The sequence below is a fragment of the Mytilus trossulus genome, chromosome 6 (genome assembly GCF_036588685.1).
Source record: "Mytilus trossulus isolate FHL-02 chromosome 6, PNRI_Mtr1.1.1.hap1, whole genome shotgun sequence".
Taxonomy (NCBI): Eukaryota; Metazoa; Mollusca; class Bivalvia; order Mytilida; family Mytilidae; genus Mytilus; species Mytilus trossulus.
The window spans coordinates 27,345,476-27,362,126 of NC_086378.1; the positions used below are offsets into that span (position 1 = coordinate 27,345,476).

At 33.1% G+C, this 16,651-nt stretch overlaps 2 protein-coding genes across 2 annotated transcripts; one reads left to right on the forward strand and one right to left on the reverse strand.

The window, feature by feature from the left end:
- Positions 1-915: 915 nt before the first annotated feature.
- LOC134721022 (CD63 antigen-like) lies at positions 916-9,929 on the forward strand. The gene is made up of 7 exons (XM_063583676.1): positions 916-1,061; positions 4,135-4,338; positions 4,532-4,600; positions 5,348-5,470; positions 6,428-6,589; positions 7,653-7,736; positions 9,017-9,929. Exons 1-7 carry the CDS (start codon positions 993-995, stop codon positions 9,086-9,088), a joined length of 783 nt encoding a protein of 260 aa, XP_063439746.1. The 5' UTR covers positions 916-992; the 3' UTR covers positions 9,089-9,929.
- Positions 9,930-10,197: 268 nt separating this feature from the next.
- Positions 10,198-15,669, reverse strand: LOC134721023 (uncharacterized). Its single transcript, XM_063583677.1, has 6 exons — positions 15,605-15,669; positions 13,919-14,124; positions 12,748-12,888; positions 11,770-11,862; positions 11,062-11,223; positions 10,198-10,372 (listed from the first exon to the last, which is right to left on the reverse strand). The coding sequence occupies exons 1-6, from the start codon at positions 15,612-15,614 to the stop codon at positions 10,229-10,231; spliced, it is 756 nt and encodes a 251-aa protein (XP_063439747.1). The 5' UTR covers positions 15,615-15,669; the 3' UTR covers positions 10,198-10,228.
- Positions 15,670-16,651: the final 982 nt, after the last annotated feature.

Consider the following 16,651-nt stretch of genomic DNA (forward strand, 5'->3'; position numbering starts at 1 on the left):
TCTTTTGTGTCGTTGTGTTGCTATCTCATTTACATCTTCGTCATACATCATTTTATTCACATACGTACGTTCATTGTACACATTTAAGACAAAGTAAATAAATATAAGAAATTGGTCGAAAAACTATATAACTGTCATGTACGAAATATGAATATAGCAGAGACCTCTGGTTGAAATTATTGAAATGGTAGATGGAGTCCCTGTATACCAAAACATAGTAGATAACAACTAACGTGAAGATATGTTCTTGTCCGGAGTAAAGAAGTAGGATGAAGACGTCACCAATTGAACGTGGGAGCCTTGGAGTTTTCACTTAGTCATTCTGTCCGTACGTCCGTCACCTATTTTAGAAACACAAAAACTCCAAAAGTGTCGCTAGGGTGCCAATGAAATTTAACACAGTTCTTGTGCATATTATGTGTATGAGAAATATGGGTCGTTAATTTCGGAGAAAAAAACATATCTGCTCAAAACAAAAATTCTAAGAAATAGAGATAATCCACAAACATACATTTCTTTGTTTACATCAGTATAACTTATTTACCTCTAAGCCTCACATAAATATACAATAGGGGGACCCTTGCTGACACGTCAAGTTTCTAGTTTGACGACGTCTCCTAATTTGTTTGATATACAGATCGGGTTTAGATTTCTGCATGCGAACTTTCTTCCATAAAAGACTTGTCAAATTGTGATAATCTAAGAAAAATGAATTGTAAATAGCTAAGGTGAAAGAGCTTGTCATGTGTTATTTACAACTGATAAAATCCTTCCAGTCCATAGAACAATACCATCCTTCCGTTAGTTTACATAAGATAATTTCCTATCGATACGATGCATTAAATAACATGGTTGCTAATCTTAAAACAAAGATTGTACCTAAAACAAGATATTTCATTTATACGACCATTTCGTAACCAGGAACTGACAAATGAACAAATAGTTTCAGTTTTAATTCGAATTGAAAATAAAGTGTAAATTCTGTTGGAGATATGGCTGAATATAGCTTTGGACAAAATTTAGCTCGATTATTTTTAGTGATTTTCAATCTTATTTTTGTGGTAAGAAATTTATTAAATTTTAATTTGTAAAATTATAATTTGAAATTGCAAAAACCACTCTTGTCACTTCTATATTTTAGTGATAGATATAACATATGTTGTCTGGGTACATGTGCGTCATACTAAATCGTGCGATTTTCAAATAAAAAACGAAAATTTTCATATTTCTTACGAAAAACTAAGAAATTTCAAAATTCAAATTGAGCTTTTTGTAGAATTAAACTGTAATTTTGAGATACATAAACCTAGCACATTGGTGTTTCATACATGTCATAGAAGTTTGGAGAAGATTCAGTATTTTCCAGAACTCAATCTGATATGAAGCCTCTTGTGGATTGAGATTTCCATGACGTTCTAATAGATGCGATGATATTTAAAATTCACACGCATCTTTTTTTTTTTAAATTAAATTGGTAAAGAATTTCTGAATTATTGTTCAACATAAAACGTTTTTTTTTTAATATATTGAGATTTTATAACACAGTTAATGTCTTAGTTTCAAATTTTTTTTATTGGTAATTATTTAGCTCAGTTTTATGATAAAATTATGTTTACCTTCTAACTTCAAAATTCATACAGTATTTTTTCCTTTCTTTTTGTATCTCTTTCTTTGCCAACTAACGACTAAGTATGTTGGTTAGTTGTAGGAATTGAGTGGTGAGTTCCTTACTGCATATAAAATCAACTTTTGTTTGGGGGGGGGGCTTAAAAAGCAAAATAATACAATAATTGGTCACTGTTTATTCCACAAAAAGTACAAAACTATAAGGCAAGTCGTAAATTAAGTGACGTAAGGCAAGCAGTGAGTAAAGACATTCGAGGTTTTTTATGCAAACATCAAATTTACTGCAGACTGGCTAAAGACAAAAGAAAACTTGTAATATATAGTCGTTTTTGGCACAGCTTTTTTGGAATTTTTCGAAAAACTAAGGATTTTCTTATCCCAGGAGTAGATTACCGTAGCCGTATTTGGCACAACTTTTTTGGAATTTTGGGTCCTCAATGCTCCTCAACTTTGTACTTGTTTGGCTTTTAAACTGTTTTGATATGAGCGTCACTGATGAGTCTTATGTAGACGAAACGCGCGTCTGGCGTATTAAATTATAATCCTGGTACCTTTGATAACAATTACACCACTGGGTCAATGCCACTGCTGGTGGACGTTTCGTCGCCAAGGGTATTACCAGCCCAGAAGTCAGCACTTCGGTGTTGACATGAATATCAATTATATCGTCATTTTTTAAATTTCCTGTTTACAAAATTTTGAATTTTTCGAAAAACTAAGGATTTTCTTAACCAAGGAGTAGATTACCGTAGCCGTATTTGGCACAACTTTTTGGAATTTTGGGTCCTCAATGCTCTTCAACTTTGTACTTGTTTGGCTTTTTAACTGCTTTGATATGAGCGTCACTGATGAGTCTTGTGTAGACGAAACGCGCGTCTGGCGTATTAAATTGTAATCCTGGTACCTTTGATAACTAATTTAAGGTTAACAATTTAGAGAAATCCTCTACATAAATGTTTTGCTACTTACTAAAAATAGATAATCTTGGTAGTAACAGTTCACCTTGATCTTTGTGATTAATTTTGTAACAAGTTAAATGGCAAAAAAAGATAGTGCAATTATATAACGACAACAGCAAAATGTTGCCATTCCGTTTATAAGATTTCCATTAGTATGCACATTCAGAAATTTAAAATTCTCATCCGAAATTCAAATTATATTCCATGAAAAAAATTAGTAATCTGTCGTGGAAAATACTAAAGGGGATCTAGAACTAATAAATCGAGGAGATCCTGACAAGGCATTGACAAAGGCAAGACAACCCTATGTGTACCAACAAGTCCACAAAAGTCTACATACATAAAAACCAATTAGAAAAATAAGACAAAACATGGGTTCTTAGTGTAGGATGTTAGATGGGATTGATAGGGGAGCTCTGATTCCAAAATCTCTACTATCAACGCCAACATCTTTCCCTCTTATTTCCTGACGAAAGTCGGTCTAAAAGTAGTTTCAAAAATATCTCCATTTTTGCTCCATCTCCCACCCCTGTTTGTCCCCTGACTCCCGCTTCCATTCTCTCCTCATTCCCATGCATGTTCCTTACTCCTGTCCATTACCTTTTACAAGGTGGCCTACAACATGTTAGTAACTGTGGAAAACTGGTTCACGAGCAATATTCGTCATTAAAATCAAACATTATTTTAATATGATTCTAGGAATCTGATAGGCGTATACATTTTCTATATCATGTAAATACTTGTACTTCTTTGATATACTGACTTACATTTTTCATGTATAATACATATATATTTTATTAGAATACGTTTAACTATATACATATATTAAAACGAGTCTAAATTGAAAACTACTGTACGTTCAAACCTATGATTGCGTTGGATAAAAACCGCAATTTTTATACGTGTGCATGTAAAACAAATTAATATTTCGTTGTAGAAGGGTCTAAAACAGCACAAACAACATTTTCCAAAAGACCAAACAAGTGAAAAAGTATATTTAAACAAAAAACATTTGACTAATATATGTATATATATAGAAAATACGATTTCTATGTTGTTTGTTTTATCTGAATGATTTAAAAAACATAATTTTGTAGTGTAACTATTGCTCAAACTCGTTCTGAATATACATGAAATATTTGCCATTGAATAATAAATAAGCAATTAAATTTGCCTTTTAAACATTTTTTTATTCGAGCGTCACTGATGAGTCTTTTGTAAACGAAACGCGTGTCTGGCGTAAGTGTAAAATTTTAGTCCTGGTATCTATGATGAGTTTATTTATTCAATCAATATCGATCTGAAAACTTATTCTGAAAGTACAATTTTTGGTTTTGGGTATTCGTTTCGATAAAATTCATTGTTCGTCAAAACATCAGTTTTGATACCAAACGAAATCTATTTAACCATTGAATTGAATATGTAAATGTATGAGGTCGGAAAACGAATATTGTTTTAGGAATCTAAGTTCTTTCAAACATAAAACATAATTTATCAACACTTTAGTAAGCCAAATTGATGTGCGCTGTATTTTACTCTTATTTTGTAGATTGTTGGCTTAGCTCTGATTGTCGTGGGTGGACTATTGAAAGCTGGAGCGGAATTTCTGGATGCACTAGGAAGCTTTGTCAAAGAAATCCCGGGTTTAGGAAATATTGCCATTGTAATTATTGTTTTTGGAGTTGTGATTTTCCTGATTGGTATATTTGGTACCTGTGGATCATGCTGCAGTGTGAGATGTATGCTGATATTGGTATGTTTCTGATATTTCTTGTTTTTCAATCAGTATTAAACATTTGTAAATTTTTAATATGCACGTGTAAACAGCAAATCCCTTATACGGTATAGTATATAATCGTGTTGTTTGGACAAGAGTTTCCGGTTGACAGTATATGCAGAAAAGATCTACGAAGCATCAAATTTTCAAAATGTTATTTCATTTTCAGTATGCTGTGTTATTGATGATTATAACCCTAGCTGAGATAGTTCTGGTAGCACTTTTATTTTCTGGAAAGGTAAGTACTAGTTGAAGTAAAAGCACAAAGTCATGTTAAAATCAAATTTGCAAAACATTTATATGTTCTATTTGTGTATAACATAAGGGCATACCATTGATAAGTAACTGATTTATTGACACTGTTGTCTATTAATGAATTTAATATTCGAATTTTTGGGGAAATAAGTATCTCTGTAAATTATGAAGTAGTTCTTAAATAGGAAACGTCGATTAAAAAAAACCTGCTACAGTATGGTGATTTTTTTAAATATGCATAATGAATTTCGGTTTGATCTATCTGAGGAGTTGTTAAGCCTTTTTCAATTAATCTTTATAGTTTGTTCTTGTGTTGTACTGTTATGTAGTTATGCCACTGTCCCTGGGATAGGGTGATGATTGGCGACTTTACACTAACTTAACCCCGCAACATTATGTATGAATGTGCCTGTACAAAGCCAGTTGCCTGTAATTCAGCAATTGTCGTTTGTTGATGTGTAACATATTTGTTTTTCGTTCAATATTTTGTACATAAATTAGGCCGTTACTTTTCTCGTTTGAATGGATTTCATTTCGGGATCTTTTATAGCTGACTAAGGACACTAAGCGGTATGGGCTTTGTTCGTTGTTGAAGACCGTACAGTGACCTACAGTTGTTCTGTGTCATTTGGTCTCTTGTTGAGAGTTGACTCATTGACAATTATAGCCGACATCTTCTTTTTATATATATATATATACAAAAAAATGTATTTATATATTGATATTTCAGTTGGATAAATTAGTTACTGTCGGGTTCTCAAACTTATCAAAGAAGTACAAAATGCCGACTAACCTCAATGCGATCGATTCGAAAGATATCGTTAGTAGGTTGATTGATGCCGTTTTCATTAGTGTAAGTATCACAATAATTAGTCCGAAATCGGTGAGATTATACTTACTTAACATACAGAAAACATGAATTTTCCATGTATATTTTTTACTGACAAGTCACACATCAAATATATCAGTACATAGCTTTGAATCCATACTATCATTTTATGATAGACAATCAATAGCATAAAAATGTCCAACCCTTACTCTACAGCAACTATAGAATATACATGCCCCACGCCAGGAATCATTTAAAAAGTGCATTTTACACTTATTTTTGGTTTTTTTTTTTTAGCCCTAAAAAGGTCCCAAAAATTTGTCATCTCGCTCCGCTCGGCGATCTTTAAAAACTTCGCACCCCCTTTTTAAATTCCTGGATCCGCACCTGAACATGATAATCTAAACGAGGTCAGAGTCATGGGCCTTGCTCGGCCAAAAAATACATTGTTTACCTTACATGACTCTTACATATAGTTATATCTACACACAAAATATATGAACAGGCGCAAAGCGGTAGCAAGTTATAGAATCCAATCAAGCTGTGTTAAGAGAGAGCCATATCTCTTGCACGTTAAAGACACCCTTGTAGATTTCGAAAAAGAGTAGGCTAATGCCGCTACAAGGCAGCACTCGCGCCCGCAAAGTGGAAAGGGATTAATATAAGTTGCAAAACTTGTTTCCCAATCCACTATAAATAAATATGTTTAAACTAAGCTAGTAGACATTTTTCTCGGCAGCCAATCGTTACGAATTATTCAAACAGAGGCAAGGACAAATACTTGTTAAACGTTCATTTCAATAAATTTCCCCTGATTTGTCATCACTGAGGCTGGAGTTGTATACAAAATCATATTAAAATATGTGACATTATACTAATTTCTTTATACTTAGCCTTATCATCGGTCATTTCAAGTTACGCATTGATTACATGTATACGTATATAAACACATGTTTTAAGGTAAACTTTCATATTATTCAGTTGAAGTGTTGTGACACTGAGAATGTACCAGGAGCAAGCCCAATCAAAATTCCACCGTCTTGTTGTGTGGGATTAACCCAAAAAGTGCTAGAATCTGGTGATCTGAGGGGTTATCAGGAATGTTCTGATAATCCGTCAGCTACAAACTCCTATATGGACAAGGTAAATTTTTAGTTATAAGAATAGCATTTGATGATTTGTATATTTGGTAGCATATTAAGGAACATCATACTAAAAGAAACAATAATGTGTCCACAGTACACGGATGCCCCACTCGCACTATTATTTTCCATGTTCAGTGGACCGTGAACTTGGGGTTAAAACTTTTATTTGGCATTGAAATTAGAAAAATCATATCGTAAGGAACATGTGTACTAAGTTTCAGGTTGATTGGACTTCAACTTCATCAAAAACTACCTTGAACAAAAACTTTAACCTGGAGCGGGACGAACGGACGTACGGACGAACAGACGGTACGACGAACGGACGTATAGACCAGGAAACATAATGCCCATCTAATATCGTAGGTGGGGCATAAGCATTACAAGTATATTTAGTATTTAATTGGCAGTCTTCTGAATTACAGTAACACTATAGGCAAGGCAAATTTACAAGAATACGAAATTTGGTTGCCTTTTGAGACGAATGTTTCATCTACAAATGAAGCAGAAGTAATGTGTATCCTTAAAAAAAATCAAATGTAAACATTTCAATTATAAACAAGATTATTCTGAAATGTCATCTGTCATTAGCAATAAAGTAAATCAGACTTTGATTTGCTATGTCCATCCATCATTTTGGATCTAGTGAAGTGATCTTTTTTTATGCCCCACCTACAATAGTTTGTCTGTCCAGTTTCAGGTTAACGGTTTTGGTCGAGGTAGTTTTTGATGAAGTTGAAGTCCAATCAACCTGAAACTTAGTATATAAGTTCCTTCTCATATGATCTTTCCAATTTTAATGTCAAATTAGAGTTTTGACCCCAATTTCACGGTCCACTGAACATAGAAAATGATAGTGCGAATGGGACATCCGTGTATTTGGAACACGTTCTTGTTATATATATCATGATAAAAGTTGCCTGTCTCATTCCCGAAGAAATCTTATCGTTTACATTTGATATGATTTTAAACCTTCACTGCTTTATCATTCAATCGTATATTTCCTACCATATTTGCACTGTCTACTTTGATCAAATATTACTCGCACTTATATTTTTTTCTAGAGTTGTGGTGTAGCATTAATTGACTTGATGAGAAACAATCAAGCATACGTCATTGGTATTGGTGTAGCTCTACTAGTGATTGAGGTAGGGAGATCTACATTGAGTAATTACCACTATACATTTAGTAAATGTATATTCAACTTACGTAATAGTGTTCAAGAATACATGTATATCTAATGAAACTTGATGACAATTGTTGGTATTTTTCGTAATTGGGAATTTTCTATTTCTGAGAGATAACTAGTACGAACATGCCAGCGTTAAATATTAAGAAGTACAAGTTGATACATTATTCATGTTGTCTAAAGCAGCGACTTTAAAGAGATGACACGATGAGAGTTGCATGAGAAGTACTTTAGGCTATTTCAGCAATTAAATGATAAGTATAAGCTAAGGTGAGCGTTTTTGTGAAATCATTACTAAATTGGTATTACAATTTGTAAAACATGCAAAGAAAATGTTATTTATATTACAAATATTTTTCCCTAGTAAACGATAGATAACTCAAATATCAAAACTTGTTCAGGAATCCCTCATATCAAATTCAATACATAATAAGTTAATAACACATAACGCGCTTTCTTGGATGCCGCTCGTACGTACAGGACAGCTTCAATGGCACTGAATTACCTATAATCTCGTCACGAAACATTCAATCTGAGAAATAATGTCAATTGTGCCTTTTACCATTGGGTGATACGTCAAAATGGACTAAATAAAAATCCTGCAGCATACACAAAATTATGCCACTTCATTATATGTTTTAGTTAAAAGTCTCACGATTTGGAATTGGCTATTCGTGTTTAAAATTTACATGAAACGTAATGGCGTTGAATTCTTTAAAAGATCTTGTCCATCACGTGAATGTAGCATAGCACCTTTGTACATACAGTTTGCACCATATTAAAACTTTTCGATTCCGACCAGCCGTGGCTAGGTATTTATACATCCATTCAGCCGTGGCTAGGTATTTATACATTCCGACCAGCCGTGGCTAGGTATTTATACATCCATTCAGCCGTGGCTAGGTATTTATACATTCCGACTAGCCGTGGCTAGGTATTTATACATCCATTCAGCCGTGGCTAGGTATTTATACATTCCGACCAGTCGTGGCTAGGTATTTATACATCCATTCAGCCAAGCATTTCTCCATTTATTTAGGAACCAGCAGTCTTCTTTAACAAAGAAATTTCTTTTTCACAATTTCTTCGGGGAACTCGTTTTATGTCAGTGTTTTAGTCGGTATTGGACACATACAGTCTAATAAAATGTCACAAACTTTATTGAACAACACACATTCTCATATATAAACCTACAAGAAACCTATAAATATATGATACTATTTTTTTTTATATTTTCAGCTTTTGTGTATAGCCTTTTCTTTGTGGATTTGTAGCCAGATCAACAAGAAAAATAGAGTATCTTCGATTTAAATAATGAGACGAAACACACAGTAGAGGCAGTAGAAAGATTGAATTTGACTTTGGTTGGACAATTGATTTAGTGATTTGAGAAACAATTCGTTATCTTATCTTGATTTAAATTTAAAATGTTTGTGACTGTTGCATTTTTCGTTGCAGTTATCTTCCAGAAGAAGTTTTAATATTCGGTTTTGAATATTTTTTATTAATCCGTCCTATCTAAGCTTTTTTTTTATTTCATTTACAAAAATGTCTGTTATTCAGAAATCCGTCCAATTTTAGAACGTATTAGTTATATTAGGATGCACATTTGGTGTTAATTTATTCTCTTTTTATATACAAGATTGGTATTTCTGATTCAGTGATTGAAATCATCAAGCTTAAACCCATGCTATGTTTTTTTCTTCATCATATTGTAGCATAATAGTAGTTTTGTTAACAACTTTATTGGTCTTATTTAAAGCGTTTTTGATTAGAAATATAAACTGTTATTGAAAATATTTTTGTTTATCTTATTCATAGATGAATGTTATGTTAAAATATGAATGTTGAAAAACTTTATAACCATTATGACATGAAATGAAACAACTCTTCAACAAGAGACCAAATGATGTAAAGGTTGACAAATAAAAGCCACTGCACGGCCTTCGACAATGAGCAAAACTGATACATAGTACGATACAAAAGGCCCGAAAATATCCATGTAACTGTAATTCGAACGTTTTTTGTGTGTATTTTTGCTGACCATGTTCTGATTTTGTGTCATGGATGTATACCCTATATCCTTTGTCTTTCTGTTATGTATTGTATTGTTTTATTCAATCCGAACCGAAATAAAGTTTAATAATTTTTTTTTTATTTTCTCTATTATTATCTAGTTTGAAAATATTCCAAAATGAAAATAGCGTCAGGTCATTGGTTTAATTTCCATCTTTAAGTCATTCATTTAAACACGCACAACGCTATGGTGTTAGCTTTAACAAATATCAAACATAATGCATTAAATTCCAGTATGGCGACAAGCAATAACAAATTCCGGTATGGCGATAAGCAATAACAAATTCCGGTATGGCGATAAGCAATAACAAATTCCGGTATGGCGATAAGCAATAACAAAGTCAAATATATAAACAATTCATTAAGATATAAGGTCTATAAAGGGAATTCTCTGTTTTGTACAAGAACTTCATTTATTGCAACATTTTCCGGCTGTGAAACAGCATACAACACAGCATTGGCTATGTCTGTTGGATCTAGAAGTTTTCCGGCTTGGTATGAGGTGTCTAAGTCTTTCGACTGTAAAATACAATTAACGCTTTTATTTAGCTAGAACAAAATATTATGGAGAAAACACACAAATTTATAATTACACTTCATATAACATTCGAACTGAACAGTATTCAACGTTTGTTTCTGATTCAATATTACAGAAGTAGCTACTTTAACAAGTAATCATGTAGACAATGCAGCACAGTTAATTGATGGCGTCATATGCTAAATAAGTTAGTTGCCAATCTAATCCGCTAAATGGACTTATGCTTATCTTTATGTCGTTTTCTTTTGATCAAAGGGATGTCTATTTATCTTTGATTTATGTTTTTTTTTTCTCCCCATGGTATTTTCCCCGGTTTTAAATATATATATATGCGAAAGCAAATTTACAGATCTAACATTGTTGGGTTGATGTTTAGACGAGTTGTATATACATTATGTACACAGCCATGTATCACCATCATTAATGGCGATCCGATGGATACATCTGTTGTAGGGTTGTCACTGACTCAGACGTACTTATGTATATATATATATATATATATATCACCATGAGAAGGGTTAGGCCTCCGTTGCAAAGGCCAGTGCATCGTTTCATTTGGACAAATTGAGAAACGTATCTTGTCTATTAACAAGTACCTTGCTTTGTCGTTGCTTAGGATAAAAAAAAAAGTTACTATTTAACTAAAAGTTTCACTCTTCAATTAACATACCTGTGGATCAGGATGCGTTTTGTCTCTGTCTTCGACGGAAACATCTCCCGGCTGGATACACGTGACTCTTATTCCAAATTTACACACTTCCTGTCGTAACGTCTGGGAAAATCCTTCCACATAAAACTTAGTTCCTGTGTAAACTGCTAGACCCGGGTATCCCTGTATAAACAAGATTCTTGACTGGTTAACAAAAGTGCAAAATTTCATTTTAAGTATGTCATGCGTTTGTTTGATAGACACAATATTTCAAAAATTTTGACCGTACCATTTGTTATTTAGGGAGCTACCATTTGATTTTTATGGGGGGGGGGGGCTAGGATGAAAAATTTTGTCCTGCATTTTTTTTTAGCTGTAATCTCTGTCCTGCCTTTTTTTCACCCTGCTCTGTCCTGTCTTTTTTTTTTAAAGTTTATCCTGACTTTTTTTTACCTAAATTGTCGTCCTGCCTATTTTTTTCAAATGCATCCTAGCCCACCCCCCCTAAAAATAAAATGGTAGCTCCCTAATTGTTTAAAATATAACCTCGAGGATGTATTTAAACGTGTAATTTAAGGCCGAAGTTTATGATAATAAAAGAACACAACCATAACAGTCTCATTATTTCATCTTTCTTTAAAGTTTACATTTTCTAGGTTACTGGTTGGAAGAAAAAAAGTAGCGACCAACATGTGATATATGACATAAGGATAATATTTGTAAACTTACCTTTTTACCAGAATCAGATGACATATTGACTATATGACCAGAACGTTGTTTTATCATTCCATCAAGTACAGCCGCAGCACAATTGGTTAAACCCTGATATTAAAGAATAAAATATCAGTGTCTGCAAATCTGACGGGACGTGGGTTACAAATTTATTCAATCATGCAAAAATAACGGATAATTTCGGGTTCGTGGAATACAAATACTTTTAAAAGGCATCAATTTTCTATAATCTCCAAAGTTATTCGAATTTTTGCGCAACAGGAACTGCACACCCTTCGGGATCTCATGAGTTTTTCTCTGATTTTACGGGAAATCCGTGTTGTTAAATCTTTGGTTCGTATGCAGTTATTGTATTTTTTCTACTTTTTTGTTTGTTTGACCATGGTATTGTATCTAATGCCTCTCTTCGATCTTCCGATTGCTGGGTAGGTATCTTATCATTTTCGAGGCGATTTTTTTTATATTTTTGAATTCAATTTTAAGCAGAAATCGACTTAATTATCAAACAATTCAAAACGTTATTGTTAAATTTATCACCGACCAGCATTACAACTGCTATAAATTATCGTTGAATAAATAGTACAAGAGGCTATATTTATACTTAAAAACGACAAATACCTGAAAATTTTAATTATTTTTTAATTCAATCAATGCGTTATGTTTTGAATGAACATATGCAATTACAGCGGATTCCATTGAGTGTGTAGCCAAAGGTAATATCTTTGGTTAGCTTGCTTGTTAGCTGAACCGTGAAGTCTTTATAAGGTAAGGTATACTACCCTCATTTCAAAGTAGCATAGTCCAACAGACAGATCGGTTGGTTTTTTTCTGTCGGACTAGTCTATTCTTAAAGTAGGGTAATTTACCTAACCTAACAATGACTTCATGGTTCAGCTAACGAGCAATCTAACCAAAGATTATACCTAAGGCTTCACACTCAATGGAATCTGCTGTAAGCCTTTCTTATTTTCTTACTTTGATGTTTACATCGATTTGTTCTTCCCAGAGATCTTCCATTTGATTCTGCATAAGACTATAATACCACAACCCAGCATTATTTACCAAAATATCTACTGGACCTAACTTTGTTATTGTTTCATGAACTAACGCCTTAATCTGTAATAAAACGTGTGAACTACATTGGTCTTATAATCTAAATACAAATCTTACCGAGTCTAGGTTACCATAATACAAAAGAACACGAAAAGCACAGTAATAAAATAATTTGCACCAAGTTGGAAGTTCTGTATTTCTAAATGATATATCATGTATATAGGATTCATGAACCTAATATAAATCATTCATTATTTTTCATCAAATTCATCTAATTGCATCATCAACGAGATGTATGTCTGTAATAAAATTGAGAATGGAAATGGGAAACGTGTCAAAGAGACAACAACCCGACCATAGAACAGACAACATCAGAAGGTAAGACAAACAAGATAGCTGAAAATTTCAAATTCACATTCCGGCTTCTCCATTGTCTATTTTATTCCAAAATAGTATAGATATGGCAAAATGTTGCACCTAAGAGATCGATATTACGCGTCTGGCGTATAAAATTAGAATCCTGGTACTTTTGATAACTATTTACACCACTGGGTCGATGCCACTGCTGGTGGACGTTTCGTCCCCGAGGGTATCACCAGCCCAGTAGTTAGCACTTCGGTGTTGACATGAATATCAATTATATGGTCATTTTTATAAATTTTCTGTTTACAAAGCTTTGAATTTTTCGAAAAACTAAGGACTTTCTTTCCTTAGGAGTAGATTACCTTAGCCGTATTTGGCACAACTTTTTGGAATTTTGGATCCTCAATGCTCCTCAACTTTGTATTTATTTGGCTTTTCAACTATTTTGATCTGAGCGTCACTGATGAGTCTTATGTAGACGAAACGCGCGTCTGGCGTATAAAATTATAATCCTGGTACTTTTGATAACTATTTACCAATTTCACATATTAGAACAATCTTCTAAAAAGGGTCTCTTTTCGTTGATGTCACTCTCTGTAAGGATATTATGACACATGAAAAGTTGAACAATATATTTTTGGGATGCTAATTGCTATGAAAGTTTTTTTTTAAGCAGACTCATTACTGGGCGACAAACGATTGCCTAATTCTTTGACGTTTTAAGTTATACCTGATCCCTTTTGGTAACATCCGTTTCTACACAAATAGATACTCCTCCATTTTCAGATATTTGTTTAACTACTTCTTCTAGTTTGTCTTTTCGTCTGGCTGCTAAAGCCACTTTAACCCCTGCTTTCGCTAGAGCTATCCCTGTGGCCTTTCCTATACCACTTGATGCACCTGTTACTATGGCCACCTTACCTGCTAAACTGCTACCTTTCGAAGGTAAGAAAATAAAATAGATTATTTATTAGGATTTTTCACATGTCATAAGCGACAAGTTTAAGCGTACTTAGGAAATGTTTACCATGTCAACGCATTCTGATTCGTTCCTTTTTTTAGTTCATGCGTCACGATTCCATCAGACATTGTTTTACCTTATTAATATTGCTTTGCATTTTTTCCAAAGAAAGGTGTAAGGGTAGTTTTTTCAGCGACAAGTGTCTGTGCTCTCTAAATGATTTATTAGATCATTTTAATACAGATAAACTCCTGCTGCCTTCAATCAGACGTATTTAAAATCAACAGTGCGCATGTCATCAATTAAACATTTTATACTTAATTTTTTTTCTATTATAATCAATATTCAACTACTTAAGGTTTTATTTGGTTAACACTTTTGAAATACAATAATTAAATTATATTTTTTAAACGTTTGGTTATATTTCTCTCGAGTTACACAATATATGTAATTAAATCCCTTAGTACTCAACTATATCCCAGTCCAACTACACTTTGTACTTTATATTTGAAAAGTCAGATTTTGTATTCTGACTTGACACTATTTAAAATTGTATTTATATATAGTAAGAATAACCCTTCTTTGAAGGGTAGTACGTGCTGTTAATTTGGCTGCAATTCAGAAGTTAAACTTTGTTGGTTTTTTATGATTACGTGACTGACTAATTAAAAAAAAAAAAAATCTGTACCAGAGACATATAATACAATTGTATTATATGTCTCTGTCTGTACTAACATACAAGAATCAAAACGAAATGTTATTTTAAAATATAAACAACAGAATTTTGATTGTAAATGCTAACAAAGTTGTCAGCATTAAATGGAAGATTCAAGAGACACGGTACGGATCAATATAATATCTGTTTGTTTAGAACCAGAAAAGATTAATAACAAATCCATGTTATAGTTTAATGGGCAAAATGTGCGCAAAATGTGGATTGTCGCATGAGAAACAGATGTGTTGAAAATAAACATAAACTATACTGCCAGTCATGAGTGCCTCGCAATTAGCAGAAGGTTGTTAGTTTTTTAATGTGCAGAAAGCCTTCTATCTCCGTAAACACAAGGCATTATATTTAGAGTCCTTTGGACGTTGCAGGCGGACTCCTGGGTGTCTTTGAGGAACCGTGATTCAAAGACGCCTAAGGCTTTATATGATTGTCAACGCATGTTAATCAAACATGTACGCATTTCAAATATTTGAATGTGACTTAAAGTTGATTTGTGTGTATTTTAGCTAAATATAACAACATTAGATTTGTAGCTGTGTAAATTTTACCTGTACGATACCCTGTTTATGTTATTATACATATTGATGTAGAGTGAAGCATTACACTTATTTACAATTGAGCAATATCTCATATGACTATGTGTGCATATTGTGCTCAGTATATAAGTTACATACGCACTGTTGACCGCAGTAGGTCGGTATAAGTTCAAACATTACAGATCTCACCTGAAGCCATGTTAACAATAGTGTATTGTACAGTTGTTATCACGTGGTGTGTATGAAGCACGTTTGTGACAACTAATTGATTCTTCGCTTAAAACGAAGAAACTGTACAACTCAGTATACAGAAAGAACGAATCGACAGCGTAGCTTTAATAATTTGATTTATTATTGTATTATAGGTTAACCAGACGACGGAAAATATGTCATTGTATCGGAACCATATATTACCGGTTATCGACAGAATATCCCCAAAAGTTTTCAAACAATTGTGTGTCTGCTTTTCCGATTGCCATTACAAAACAGTAAGATAAAAAAAAAAAAACTCCACCGAAGATTCAAACTGGGAAGTGCCTTATCAAATTGCAAAGCAAAACTCAAACGAAGGGAAAACAACTGTCAATTTCCTGATCAGGTACAGGTATTTCCTTACGAAGAATATGATGGTTTAAACCTGGTTTGATTACTAGCTAAACTTCTCACTAGTGTGACACTCGCATACCATTCCATTATATGGATATCAATGTGTGAACAAAACAACCGTATATGATAGTTACACTTACACATGTAAAAAGAATTGGAGAACAGCAGGCATTTTCTTGTGTAGAAAATGGTGGATTAAACCTGGTTTAATAGCTAGCTAAACCTCTCGCTTGTACGACAGTCGCATCAAATTCCATTCTATTGTCAACGATGTGTGAACAAAAGAAACAAACATAATAGGTAAAAATGTAAAAATAGGGATATAACAGTCAACATTGTGTAATTATCTTAAACACTATGAAAACAAACAATTATACAAACAAACATCTTCCATGGTACAATAACATAAAAACGGGATGTATAAGTACAGAGCCACGTCATAGATAAAAAAAAAAAACCACAAAAAGCTATATAGACATAGCATATTAGCAAATATAAAAGACAGGAATAATAAATATATTATAGAATAATAACACAATGACGGGATGTATAAGCACGGAGCCACGTCATATGCATGAAAGAATCTTAAAATGACATACAGACAAAGCATGTAAGCAAACATTTAAGACA